Source organism: Varroa jacobsoni, unplaced genomic scaffold (genome assembly GCF_002532875.2).
Source record: "Varroa jacobsoni isolate VJ856 unplaced genomic scaffold, vjacob_1.0 scaffold_554, whole genome shotgun sequence".
Classification (NCBI taxonomy): domain Eukaryota; kingdom Metazoa; phylum Arthropoda; class Arachnida; order Mesostigmata; family Varroidae; genus Varroa; species Varroa jacobsoni.
This window is the reverse complement of record NW_019213456.1, coordinates 67,304-82,521: the sequence shown is the minus strand read 5'-3', so window position 1 is coordinate 82,521 and position 15,218 is coordinate 67,304. Positions and strand designations below refer to the sequence as shown.

Below are 15,218 nucleotides of genomic sequence, written 5' to 3'. Positions count from 1 at the left end.
ACGGAGTACCCTACTGAATGCCATCGGATGACGGCGCGTTCTAGACAGGCATTCAGAATCGGTGAGGTAGCTTTATACGTGTGGGGTGCATTCAGGCATCCGAATTAAAAGCAGTAATCGGTAGATGTTGTGCCCGGAATATCCGCGCTATACCAGCTGCGGTAATACTGTTCAGGGCAGAGATCGTCCGACATGATTCGACGACAGGACCGTGTCGCATATATAGCTATATCGGGCCATTTGTACGCCATTTATAGTGGAGAGGACTCGGTTCTGTCCTACGGAAATGACAACTATAATAGAAGCAAGCTTCTGGCCAAGTTCTTATTCACGACGGCCGACTGATTCAGGCCGTAGAGAGAAAGAGTTGACGAGTTGATACGAGTCCTGCATGGCCCAGAGCAGAAATTATTTACTCTCTGTATGCATGCCTTCATGCACCGTCACTTTGGCGTATATATACGAGCCACAATATTGTAAGTACGTTCAAATGGACTGACGGTGAACGGTGATGCAACAAAATAAATATTGTAGATGGCCTGGCATAGCCTCATAAATTTTGGATAAGAGGAAAATTCTAGTAGGAGTTGCTGTTTGAATTATTTCGTAAGAAAAGTAGAAGATATAAAAAGTAATAATAATGTGTTGTTGTTGTTATACTGCTCGAATACCACCGTCTATCATATATTAGATATCATTAGGAATGATCAAGCTATTTAATATGGTCGTCTTTTCCGGTCGAACATCTGAATCATTTGTTTTTTTGGGGCACTGGTTTGTGGTCTGTCTTGTTGCATTTCTTCCCTAGTCCGCCAGCCAGGACCACAATGGCCATTGTGAGTGGACATTCTGCCAATTGAGTCGAAGTTAAGAGAACAGTTTATAGAGTTATAAAAAAAAAAGCGATTTAGCCTAACAATCAAATCAAGCTATGCATACTGGAAATTGAATCGGACTCAACGTTAAGTTTGAAAAAAACGCATAGCAAACCATCACAGAACAGCCATCTGTCCTCATTTTGACGTTACAAGCTACACTTGAAGTCAATTTCGAGGTATCATAACAGAGTTCCAGCGATACAATGTATTCCGTACGATTTCCACCATACCTAGCACACATTAAAATAGTAGTCCCTCGAGAAAATAGTAAATCTGACTTCCTTGTCGAAGTATTGTTGGCAAATAATGTATTTTCTACGTAAGTAGCTTTACATGAGACACGTTTACATGAGTGAAAGCTTTCGTCCGACGGTAAAAAAACGATACAAAAAAGCTACATTGTATGGCTTATTGACGTCCTTCACTTTCTTTTCTATATGATTAGATGTAGTACAAATAAGACGGAACATCGTTCAACATGTTCGAACAACATTATAGTGGCAACAAATTATGCCCTTGTGTGTGTGCGCGCGCGCTGGCGTTAGATTAAAAAGAGAAAATGTCTTTTCAAAAGATGACTTACTATCAAGTCATTCGAAATGACGTGGGTTAGTCTGTTGTCACAGACGAATTTACCCCATTACCCATATCTAACCCAGGTAATAGAGGCTCCATTTTCAAGCGTCGAAATAGGCTGCTATTGAACCGGTACGTGCATACTCCGTAAAAGCAAACCACCGTAAAATTTTAAGTACCTAATTAACAAGCAAATTATTTCACAACGGATTACATTACTTTGAGGCTTACCGCCCAGAACAATGCTACACCGTAGCGTTTCAGCAGTAGCGCGAAATGGTACCAGTTTGTAAAGCTTACCGTAATTGTCCAAGATCCTAACGAGCACTAAAAAACCATTGGATAGGGCCAAACCTAATATCTATTTAACCTTATAAATATATTTACACAAACACAGATTTTGTTGTAGAAATGTAGAAATCTTGTTCCTGCAATTCGCAGTGTCCTATTCCGAGAGGGGCGAGCACGAATTTGAACGACGAAAGTTAACCTGTCTACCATATCGTTGTAAGCGCTCGCATATAAATGAGTCACAATAATTTCATTATGTTTTCTCTTTTGTGGTTTACTCGCATACGTTGTGTGCTATATGTCGATGGCGAGCGTAGAAAACAGCTTGGTAACTTCATTAGTCACTCCGAGATTTGCTATGCTTGGAAATTAGCCGACATTCGTCAGTGGCAAGGACGAGCAAGCAAAGAGCACAGTCACATCCATGTCATAGACATTACGGGGGCAGCAGTGTCACTGAATGCGAGCGCTGTTCATGCATCGTGCATACCGAACCACTCCTGGTCGTGCAACCTAAGGCTGGTATTGCCACGTCATTTGGCGCTAATACCATGTCGTACGTACATCGAGGCGTAACGATGGACAGAAGCGCATTTGTTTGCTAAGGCGAACTATACTGTCAGTGTTAGCATGACCTGACGAACCTAGCATCTGAAACATGTAGATACGATGGTTACTGCAACATGCCTTGATTCCACTTAGCTACATATACATGGATTCCGACATTTGTCAAGGTGTAGAGATTAATGGAAATTGTTGTTTATTAATAAAAACAAAAGGGTCACAGGCAGCCACCGAATTAATTGGATAAGCTGACAATCGCTAGCAACTGATTACTAACTACTAGCGTTGAGCTGACGGCACCGATTCTTTTTTTTTGTTCATAAATATCTGTATGTTATACGATAATGTAAAAGTGAACTATTTTCTTCCGCTTCTACGACTTTTATGACGAAACCCGTTAGATAGCAAAGACACTTCAAGTTAAGAGGCGTAGCGGCCGTCGTTTGTAGAGACGAAAGCGGTAATTTGTTTTTATTATTTAATTAATAGTATCAGCTGTTTAGCTGCTATTGCGTTAACAACGAAAATTTAGCACAGGATTTCATCTATTTAACAATCTTCCCTTGGCTGGGATGGCTTTCTGAGTTGGTCTGAATTCTCCGATAGCCTTTCTGTCATGTCCGATATACTCATTAGGATATTAGTACTAACGACAGCGTCCTGAGTTGGCCTAGACGGTACTACAATAATGGCAATTTTTAGTGACATATGCTGTACGTTCAACTCACTGGTACAACCGTTCATAGACGGATCTGTAGCTAATTTTATCTCGTCATAACATAGTATATATGGATGCGTAAGCTTTTAGAGGAAGCTAAATTTTCATTTTTCATCCATTTTGCGGTTTGGCTATGATACATAGCAAGGAGACAACGCTCTCTGTGTTTTTTGGAGGTAAAATACTAATTAACGGATCTTCTTATCAATTTATCTGTTGCCATCATTAGAATAAGAGTTAACAAATAGTTTTTTTTTCAAGTCGCGTAAGTTATCAACTGCTTCTTTGTTGCCTAACTGTGAAAACTTTCATTACCGTGCACCCTCTCCATAAATACATTGTGCTTACTATTGAAAATAACCAGTCTTTGATATTTCAGTCATGTTAAATATTTTTAGATCGTTTAACGCCTAAGTGCACGCCGCTTACTCCACTTTCTTAAGTGTTATCAGTTTTTTTCTCTTTCTGATCGTTCCTTTTTCGCGCCGTCACCCCACATGCAATCGATCAGTAGCCCCTCTACATTGTCGAAAGCGTGCTTTTCGTCTAGGTAGCCTATTCATTTTGTGCCTGCTATAACGACAGCATACATTAAGCATCTTTTTTAGTTATAATAGTTAATCTAAGCTCTCTGCGATGACGGGACATCAGTTTACTGGAGTACTTGAACATCTTAGGCGAAGTGACACCTTCAGCGGGCGAGTCCATTACACCCTGTTGGTGCACATCCGCAGTTGAGAGTGCCTTGTCACCAGGAAAGAGTACCTGTGGTCTCCATCCCAGAATGGGACTGACCGGCCCCATATGCGTCTCCACTACAACAAAAAGGCCAACGTCTCCATCGTGGCATTTCACTGTCGACAGCCAACTACGAGGACGATGCTGGCGGCCTGGTAAATGATAGTGTCTTCAGCACAGGCCCAAAGAAGCAACGGTTAAAAGAGGATACGCCACCAACGGTCGCAGTGGTAGTATCGGTAGATATCGATGGATGCTAAACCCGTACCATTAACTATAGTATTCATCGTGTTTACCGTGCGAAGAGGAAGCTGTTAGTATCGATGACTTAGCTGATGATGGCTGTTCGCTGTCGTTGGATAGTTCGTTCGTTGCTGTTAGCAGGCGTCGACTCGACGATCCGCTACGAGCTTGTCCCGTCTCTTCTACCGCTTCACCGTTTTTCCCCGAAGTTCTCTTCGATAGCCGGATCGAGATGGGGCGCGTCCGGATCTCATCAGCGACGTTTGCTTCCTCGCCGCCGTAGCATTTGTAGCTCGTATGGTAGGTCGCATCCGTGCTCCTAGCTGCTGGAAATGGTCGTCGGTAAGCGCTGCTATATAGACCGCGCAAAAGCCTTACGAAAAGAGACAATGTTGACTAAGGAATATTTCAGAGATACTGAATAAAAAGCAACAGAAATGGAGGTTCTACAGCAAGCGAGAGGTGAGCGAGACTACGATAGGCAAAAATAGCGAGTGACTAGACGGTCAATGCCTAGAAATAAATACTACGCGCTGACTAGCTAGCTTTCTGGCGTCTGAGATCTCCAAAGTAATGGGCGGTGGTGGCATCACAGGCAGCACCATGATCTCGATAACGTTTCTGCGAGGAATAGCCATATCCATCCTGTTCTATTCTATATCAAATGAGAAGAGTCATTCAGTCGTTAAGTTACTATATAATACAATTCAGGAAGATAGACCGCGTTTTTCAGAAGAGCCTTGGTTCCCATTTGCGCTTTTTCTCGTTCCGCACCGGCCGCTTTGTCGGATTACAATCTGAAATATATTCAGCCTAGTCAAAGCAGGCCATACTGCATCTGTCTAAAGATGTCAAATAGGGCACACGCTGTTGTAGCGTGATATTTGTTAAAGAGACCTGTTTGAGACGGCAAACCAACAAAATACAAAGAGGCAAAATGTCACAACAGAAGTATTTTTCGCTGCCGTTTTACCTTTCGTTCCGATGCGTTCTTAGATGTAACGCGGCGTCCAAAAAAAAGTGGCCAAGTGGTTCTCGAAGCCTGCCATCCAGATGAGGCTGTAATAATTGAAATGCTACTGCTGGTAAGCCTACGTCGTCGTTCGAACGACTAATACGTATTACGTGGCAAGCCGTTTACGATATGCTTTCGTTTTATGCAGACTTATATACGAAATATCATTTTGTAGAATCCATAAATAGTTCGTACCACTGACACATGCTTCTGGTGATTGTAGCAACGGGTGCTGCTATGTTTCTACTATGACTATAGTTCTAGTCTGATACTGTCAACATTTACGGTAATAGATACTTAACATTGGAGCTGTGAATAATTGTCTCACCGCCAGCCTGTAGGAAATCGTAAACGTAAACGGTAATCGTTTAGGTACGATTTCTAACAACACTTAACGATTCTAGCGATCTGACACTTTAATCGTATACGTGTTCCAGGATCTTGGATCTTTCATCACGTATCAGTATTTGTGCACTCAGAAAAAGCTGAAGAAAAACCTACATTTTAATGTTGTATAAAGAACATAAATTCTAAGATGATCAAACAACTAAACTCATTAATATATATATATGGTCCTTTAAGCCTTCTCTCTTGTCTTCGCCTATATTTGATTGTTTTCATTCGCTTCTGAGTTGTTGGGCACGCAAACAACACAAACGACTCGCTAAGTCGCTTCGTAGTCGTGGAGTATAGCGCGACTCATAGACGACAAGGCCTTCTCGAATGCGCCCCGCTACTTAGAGGCCATTGGTTTTCCCAGATTCAGGCCCGTCGCAGTTCGGCCGACGACGCGAAACATGTTCACGTCAATCACGGTCACCTTAGTGTTTTCAGCACGAACTCATAGGTAACACTAATCAATAGCACCATTCGTTTACACAAAGCCTGCTATTTATTCAGCTTTAGCTTAGCGTTCCAGCTAACCTGTACAGCTCGCACACATGCACACGTTAGTGTCGCAAATGGTTGTAAACTTGAAGAGAGGTAACTATCTACGCGGCTTTGTTTCTGCTTGGCCAAGAAATTTACGCTAATTGTAGATGATTAGAACCACAAATGCCTGTAACAGATGTATAATGTTGAACGTATTTCGTGATCAATTAGAGAACGACGTCTCTACATTATGGATTTTTCCTGCACAGCCAGTTGATTTTTCAGTTTGTCACGCACATGCACACACCCAGACAGACAGACACACACACACACTCACACACATATATATATATATATATAAAACATGATCCGAAAACACGATCTTAGAGCTGTAGGCACACGTCGTTCAGTCACCCATAGACGTCTTACCTATATTCTATGTGATCGCGAATCATTTTTATCGCAAATCGAACTTGACACACTCAAGAGCTACGATTTAATTCAGTTCACAGCGTTAGCACAGGTCGCGGTACATCTGAAGCTCAGGTTAGGTAAACAAGCGTTAATGCTCCGGTGGCGTCAGCAGTTAAATGACGAACGTTCGTCGCACTTTGGCTATATCAGTTTGGCCGATCTAGCTGGTTTAGCTGGCCCCAAGACCGCTTATTGCCGGGACCAACTAGAGTCGTCATAGACTTTGCCTAGCATCCCTGCTTGGTAGCGAAAACATCATTAGCAGATGCTGTAGAGCATCGCCTTGTTTATGCATTCAACTGCTAAACCGACCTGGATACGAGTGCATAAGCAATAATCGCCCAAGACGACACCGCCAATAGCTAACACGGTCAGCCATTGCCACAGCATCAGCTGAAAAGGTCGTATGGTCTGGTAGGGAAAACGGTGGATGTATGCAACGACGTTACAACCTTGCGCTCTCTCCTGATCCCGGGTCTTACATATCCCATTTTGTCTAGATTTCTTGTCGCGTTAGTAGACATGCAGAGACGATGTTCCGAGGGGCAGAAAGGGGAAGAGGGGGCAAAGCATGCGGCCGTTGTCGTCGGACCAAAAAAAGTTTTTGTCCTACGGAGGCGGCTGTGCGTGTTTGACTGAGCCAAAACTGCTGAAAGCATTGTGTATCTAATGCACATAGCCGTAATAGAAGCGGCTGTTGTAGTAGTGGTGGTGGTGGTGATAATGATGATGGTGATGAGGGGTTGGCTTTAAGAGGACCAGCACTTATGCCATCGGTGCCGCCACGCTGGCAAGATCATTCAGAAAACGAACGCTTGATTGAAACGTTACACAAGGACAATATACGATAGCCGAAAATTGCTGCTGCGCTATTATATAGTTGAAATTGCCATCGTACAGTAAAAATACCTTTCGGAGCGTGTCTGCGTGACCTTGTACGGCACTTTAAGCATTATAACTGAGTCCGTAATGTATGTGTATGCCACGTCCACGCCTATACTCTACGCCGACACAAACGCGCTGATTCAACCTCTAGCACGGCTGTCAATGGTGGCTCTGCACGTGATGCATGAACGAAAAATTACATTATCTCATCTGATTGACGCAAAGGAACTAATGAAGAAAGAAATGACGAACCACGGTCCGATGGCCAGTGCCACGGTCGAAGCAACCGGAATGAATTGAGCCTAACAATACTAATGGCTACCTAGACGATATAGCCAAAATTACTATTACATCATTAAACATTGGCAATTTGATTGTTAGTTTCGTCCAACCGAAAGCTCAAGTCAAATCGTATACAACATTGTTGCAAAAGAGTTCAGGGACCCCGGGCCTTCGGTAGCACCCACTCGTACGACGACGTCCGCCCGACGTAATTAAAAAGACGAGCTCATATTGCACGTCGTAGGCGAGTATCGCATTGTGAGTTTGTAAGATCGACAGGCTGACGTGCGATCTAGCGCCTTCTGATGCTGTTGATGTATGCCGGCGCATGCCGCAAACAACAAATCCCTCTATGGCGAGATTGGAGGCAGGACAATATTGAGAAAAAAACAGCGTACTCGCGTGTAAGTGGAAAAAAGCAAAGGACAAAAAGGGAAAATGTCGATATCACGATGAATACACCCCGACAGTTTGAACTGCCAATTTACACCACGTAGAAGGCGTCAACGCGGTCGAGGACGTACAATTTTTTACAGAGAAACATCGCGTTGTATCGTGGAGAAGGCCGCGCAGAAACCTATTATCGAAAAGACCTAAAGTGTGTGATCAAGAAAAGATGGCTGTACGACATTCTGTCGGACCCAATACGTATAAATATCTATGCGTAGAGACCCACGTGTCTCTATATCGGCTATATAATAAAGCATGATATTAGATGTATGGTTATAGACGTCAGGATACAAAGTAAGGCTGTTCGTTGCGACCTGTTTGAGCTGCCGGTGGCGCATCAGGGTTATTTAGGGACGATTGCTAAAATTAGCCAGCAGTGTCAATGAATGGGAATGTACAAGGTAAGCGAGACAATGCAATCTACTGCGTTGTATTGCACAGACATTACTTTTCCTCACCAGATGCCACACATAAACTGAGCGGATGGAAAGCAATGATTCTATAGTTGTCCCTGTTTCGGCACAGGTAGGTATGCAACTACATACTGGAATAGCGTAGATATAACATAGATATAACGACTGCGCTCGAATAATGTAAATAGATAACTCCGTTGCGGATCATTGAATTGCGACAGGCCAACCTAATACGCAGATAAGACAAGGTCAGTGACACTGGTTTGCATCAGGATCGATGACCACAAACTTGGCAGCTAGACCTGATAATTGTTTCGTCGACGCCAACGGTTGAGGCCTGACGGTAGATATTGCGACACACTTCGACCCTTATTATTTATATTTATTCTATATGGCAATAATCACCTTGTTTTTAGTCAGTCCCGTTGCCTATTCATGTCGGATCTACCATGCTTTACCATAGCAGTACACTTAGCTGGAAATAGAACTGGGTTAATTCTCCTCCTAGAAGGGGCATTTTGACAGACTCACGGCGTTTGCCATCGGGTTTGCTCTGTTTGTGCGGTGGCATTTTAGTGTGACACGCTTGTGACTCCTATTGCTGCTGCCGCCGGTTCTGTTACTGCTCCTTCAACTTGCAATCTTGGTAATTATCTTGCCCATGGACATATTCACGTTAAGCGAGACCAGGTAGTTAGTTAACGGAACGGGAGTTAAGTGCCATAATCGCCTCGTTCCATCGCCGTTGATAAGATATGTGCAACTTGCGACAATGCCGCAAGCACTAGACGCTGCCTTACGAAGCGCGAGGCTACCATTTGTGCCAATATCGAAGACAAGCGACGCGTTTCGCTATCACGCAACGGTGAGCTGTGGCTCAGACGTGACCGCTTTTGGTCGCAAAATTTCGGCAATTGAGGCTACGTTGATTGCATTGACCATGAAAGAGGTCGGCGAGAGTGCCAACTCAACGAATCGTTACGAGGTGCAGTGGCGCGCATCGCTGCTTCTCGTTCTATCCAGCTTTATTTGAAGTGATATCGCGTAAAAAGGGTGTAGATAAGCACAATTACAATCCTGCCATTCGCCTGAAGTGTCCGGCTTTAGGAACAATTTTGAAATATTTGCAATCAATTACGATTTAAAAAAGCCAGTACCGTACATTTATTGATAACAATAGCGACCTTCAGGTGTTGTGAAAAAAAGGTCGTTGCTCCTTCAGGTCTTGGTTCTTTTCCGCCGAACTTCAGAATGCGTCACATCCCTAGACTCAGCGTTGCTAGACACGCCTCGTATTCCTCCTCATCTTACCAAAGTCTAGTCATACTTCTATATGCTCTAGAAGGTTATAAAATTCCGCAAAAAGCCCAATGGCTTTTAATAAGGCTAACAAACACTATTATTAGCATTTCAGTCTATTAATTCGTCCTACAATTTGATGTGTCCCACCTTCAATCCATCTATTATCATTGTCCTGCTAGCAAAATAAACGACGATTACCTTCAATAACTTGATTGACTTTTGGAACTTTCTTTTCTTTGCTGGTGATCAATGAATAGCTCTGAAACAACGAAAGAGATCCGACGAGCAAAAGCTAGTTGCGTTTTCGTTGTTCGCAGTTGGACGTAACACCTATCCTAGGCAACACCTATCTACATAGAGGACACAGAGTTACCGACGTGTATTATCTATAAAATGATAACAGTTTAAGTTCTATGTGAACATTTAATACAATGAAGGCGCTGGCGTCGCCTCGTAGCTCCTGATTTCTTATGCTTACAACGACGGCATGGGCGAAACACCTGCAGGCAGTGAAATGGAAGTGCGATTAATGATCTATTTGACTTCTGAACGGGGCTCAGGCGGGAGGCCAGAGGTTTCTCCTGTCTTTCAAGAGACAAGCAGTGGCAAGACGACCGTTAGAAAAGTCTATCTGTGTCTTCTGTTCTCTCACTCTCCCTTACCCGCCAGCCACCCTTGCGCGCGATGCCTTTCTATTCTACACTAGGTGTATCGGTATAAGCCGCCAGCCTTCTCCACGGTAGGCGCACCAGATAAAACAGAATAGGATAGAACGTCTATGACGCATTGCCTCCATGCAGCCATAGTCGTTGCAATGAGGCCCCATCGTCAAAAACGAAATCTAGCAGATCAGTCTGGCTAGCAACCAGCAAGCAATCTAGCTAGTAGGCCGGCCGGCCAACCAGCCAGCCAGGTACACACAAACCGGTCCGTCATTGCCATTAATGTTTCTATATATCCATCCATCTATCACGAGCCGATTGTTGTCCCGTCCTCCGGCAGCCGTTTCCATACGCAGGTATCTTCCGTCGGCCAGCCGTTCGGCCTGCTCGCCTGCCGGTTAGTCAGTACCTTCTCTTTCTGGCACTGGCAAACAGACCCAACTCTCTGCCACAGCAACCTAGCTTTGCCGAGTCTACCCGGGTCGAGCAGCGTGCTGGGGCTACTTGCCCAGAGGGTTGCTGGCCAAAAGCTCGGCTAGTTCTACAAAGCGGCCGCTCGTGCCACTTTCATAGAGAAAGCTGGCTTGGCTGGTCCCGTGCAAACGCAAGTCGTCCAAAAGGTTGGGGCAGGTAAGCAGTCAGGCGTATCATTGATAAACAATTTCTCAGCTTAGGGTTCGACGGTAACAAGAGCTATTATCATCATCGGATAAAACAGCCTAAAGCAGTAAAGCCAGCAGCGCCGCTGGTAGCTCAGACAGCGGTAATGTGCTGAGTCCAGCATCGTTCCGTGTAAGTGTGCGTATCACCTCATCGTATTGCAATGGCGATGTTGTCGATGGAAGCGTTGATGACAGAAGCCCTAGGATATTCAGCAGTGTGACGCGCCGTCGCCGTCGCGGCAAAGACAGCACTAGCGCTGTCTTTGTCGCGATTGTTATTGCTAGTTCGAAGCAGCTTGTAGATCTCTCTTCTTTCGACGATCACCCGACGAAGCATTTCTTAGTAGTCCGGTGATGACAGACGAATTACGCTTTAACAAAAGTCAAAGCAGAAACGGCTACAACAGCAGCAGCAGCGCCGCATGTACTGAGATTTTAATAAAATTTAGGTGCACTTCAAATTGATAGTCAAGGGGCAGTTTGAACGCCCATCTTTCCGCTTGCCCCCAACAGGGTTATGTCGCAAGGGTTAAGATACCTGCCGGACAAATAGATGACAGAATACGACGAGTTCAGTGGCACATGGCCATATCTGCAAGGTAGTCCTTCGTATATTTATTATGTGGTGATTAAATAGATTGTGCTAATTAAGCTGTTAATTCAAGTATTCAAACACGATCGCTTGTCTTCTTCATCCGTCGCTGCCTTTTCTCTTAATGCCCGTAATCAATAAAACAAAGCATTCGATAATTTACTACGCCATTTTCTAGTATCCTCTCTGTTTCAAATTGTTTTGTTAGCCCAACTGTTGTATTAACATCAGCCAACCTGGGTGTTTGTCACTCCAATCGAATCTACCGTGTAGCCTCTCGTCTATAATCAACATTATCATTCTGAGCAGCATCAGCGCACTCACGCCCCCCTTTTTTTTGTTTTATTTCGAATATGCAAAAAAATATTTAAAAGGTCCAACATTGTTAGTCTGCAGAGAACTGTAATACAATATCTATGATATACGGCCAGCACCGTATATCGCACCTGACGAGCGTCTCGATACCTGCTTTCGCTACGATTCTCGCGCCGTAAGCCTTTACGTGTCTCGTTAAAATGTTCTGTGTTCTTAGGTAGTAGTGGACTTCTTTCGTCGGTGCATAAGCTACCCTTCTTTTTGTTTGTTCCTTACCTTTTTTTTCTAGGTCCTCCTATGTAAAAGAAAAGTCAAACGTTGCCAGCCTGAGTGGGTGTCATTTACATCAACGCTTACAGTAGTGATCTCGCCATTGGCTAATCATATACTACTTGCTTACCTGGCAGAAGTTCATTGAAAGCGAGCTAGCTCGCTTAGCACCGATTCAATGCAATTGTTTTGTATTGCTTTAAGCGGCCTGCCGACAGGCCATACAGCATATCTGATGCGCAGTCTGTTAAGTATCGCAATAGTAGCTGCCATAGTATGCATGACAATTAAGCCGGCTAGCACAACAAGGCTACAACGACTGTTCGGGGTACGAGATTCCTAAAGCCTATTGGATGAAAAAAATAAAAACACCGTCACCGCGCATTATAATCTCGCTTTCGGGCGCCTGTTCTCACAAGCAATACCACCGTCACCGCCATCACCTTTGGCAGTAGACTCAACGATCACGTCCTTAGACCTGTGTAGGCTTTGAAGTTGCGAAGCGGCGGACGAGTCCGATGAGAAATAAGCTGGATACCTGTCAGAACAAACAGGGCGGTCAAAATACTGCTGCTGCTACATAGAACAAGATCTTACAGTAGCTTTTTTCCTTTTTTTTTTTTTTTTTTTTCGAATTATTAATTAGATGATAAATACGCACTGCCTACAGTCATAATATGGCCTATATGGAATGTGAGGACACGAAGACGTGAAAGCATCAATTGAAAACGACGGCCGTCTCCCCCTAAAGCCTCCACATAGCTGACGCTGGTGCCGTAAACGATATAGCGTGATCTATTCAGCATCTAGAAGAGAACGTTGATGTGCACGCCCATGATGACGATCACTGCTTATAGTATTCCAGCATGCATTGGCAAATGCGGCGGCGTTGGCACGCAAGTGGACCATACATTAACCTATGAAACTCAAATTTGCGTTTGTCGAACGCGATAGAACAGATAGATGACTGGCAGTTATTCGATTTGTCCCCCGAAATCTCGGCCAGCAAGACTCTGGTCGTTTTTGAGCCTAATCACCTCAGCGCTTCGCCTTACATTTCTTGATTTTCTGGCCTCCCGCATGAAGGAAACAACTACGTACGAGGACAATCCAAAGCCACAAACGTGCTTGGCAGATACGGCAAGCCACTGAGATCAGTAGAGCCAGGAACTATTTTATTTATTTAGAGACTCAAGATTGATTTAGATTTTCGACCTAGCTTATTAAATTACCACTTAGGTCAATCACTGAACCTATCAATTAGGCAAGTCTAAATCCTTGCGACTCAAAGTAGCTAATATTTCCGTATGGAAGCCATATTATCTACTTACGCCGTAAAAAAACTGTTTATCTACTGAGACATTCCCTCTAGACTATGCATGTATCAATCAAGTCGAGCAGACTTTATTAAAAGGTTGGACAACCACAAAAATAGATCTGAATTTCGTCCCTTTTTTTTCGTAGGTGCAACTGTGGCGCTAAGATTGTTTCTATCCAATTTTTACTAGTATATTGAATATGTTAGGAGCCGCAGGTTCAGTTGCTACAATTTCGGGACTAACAGCAGAGCTTACATAAACACAGAAAACAAGTCCCTTTACATGGAGCCGTCACCTCCGAAACTGATGGCCGACCTTTTCTTTTAATTTGTCGTTTACATTATTTGCCTTTTTGAGCCATCTGCGCCTTTTGCTGTAACGGGAGAGAGACCTGACGTATAAACCGACTGAGAGAGAGAGATGGGGGGGAGGAAGCGCGATAGTAAAAGGGAGTGCAGCAGAAAAAAACACCAAGAAAACGTGGTCGATGCAAACAAGAAAGGCCATCAGTCACGATTACAACATGGACTGCTATTGTCATTCTTCCAGAGATCGTATCACTGCGACCGCAGGCCTCCGCCAGTCAGACCGCTGTGTCGGTGTGGAAGCCATTTCCAACGGGGTAAATGGATAGCCAGTCTGTTCTGCTTCTGCTTGTAGTCGATAGTTGCACCTATAACGGCTCCTCCGCTCAACTGCTCCCTCACCGCTTGCCCAGCTCCGTCCTTCCTGCCAGACTCCTTTGGCCTTTTCTGAGAGGTTTTCTGTCCCATGTTCTGCTCCTCGATTTCGGCACTTTGTTCTCCTGTTCTCATAAGCCCAGATGCCACACGCTTTTTTAGTGTCACGAAGGAACAGAAACCTGAAAGGAAGGAGAGTCCGTGCTGCCAATTAATCTGAACCAATCAGAGGTTGCTCACCCCAACGCCTGCCGGCTTCAGTGAAGCAGGCACGACATCGGCGGGTGTACTCCCGAAATGATCACACGAAGATAGCCATCAGCGACTTGCGACAGCTGAGAACGTACAAGTGAATCCCTTACACGATTCGACTAAACGAACGAAGTCGATTCGTTTGCTACGAGCAACGCACACATACACACAGTTGATAGCAATAACTTTTAATCAGGCAAATACAGGACAACTGATAATAACTGGTGGTTCAGTCTAGAAAATGCCAACAGTAGGGTTGCGATTGTCTACAAATGTTGAGTAGGCCAAAAAAAAGCTTTTTATTGATATATAGGATAATAGAAAGCACTACCTTGAATAAAATCCGCAATCATACCCTGAATGCAATAAAATATCCCTGAGACGCTATACTGAACTACAACCTTCCATTATCAATCCGTTGTTTGGCCATAAGCAGTTCAAAATATTGGACAATTTCTTATCGTGATAACCGGTATTTATCAGACTGCATTTACCTAGTAGATCTGTTCGGCAAGTTGGCTCTTGGCTCTTCTCTGTTTTATGTAAAAATTAAAATTTTGGCAAAATTGACAACTATCGTGTCACGCTTGGCTGTAAACCTTGCGTCGGTATGAGATTGCACTAGACTCATTTTCACGGTGGCACCCAAGACATTGTGGTATAGCTCAGTAGGGCACGTTACGGCAGTAGCATAGTCATCGTTTCGTTATATGACAAGTACATTCAGCTATATAGCCGTAGTCCGTGCCTTGTCAGACATCATA

The 15,218-nt window shown here is 44.0% G+C and overlaps 1 protein-coding gene across 15 annotated transcripts in view; it reads right to left on the bottom strand.

Moving 5' to 3' along the window:
• Nucleotides 1-2,729: 2,729 nt before the first annotated feature.
• Nucleotides 2,730-15,218, bottom strand: part of LOC111261399 (uncharacterized) — a 62,994-nt gene continuing 50,505 nt past the window's right edge. For 7 of the 15 annotated variants that reach the window (XM_086968685.1, XM_086968690.1, XM_086968688.1 and 4 more), the window contains one exon: nucleotides 13,578-14,384. In XM_086968685.1, coding sequence (XP_086824811.1) covers nucleotides 14,080-14,384 — 305 coding nt within the window. In that variant the 3' untranslated portion in view covers nucleotides 13,578-14,079. Of the gene's footprint in view, nucleotides 4,806-4,981; nucleotides 5,085-6,325; nucleotides 7,715-13,330; nucleotides 14,385-15,218 lie in introns of those variants that run through there. The other 8 variants (XR_015311495.1, XR_015311496.1, XR_002680957.2 and 5 more) reach the window with 8 other exon arrangements.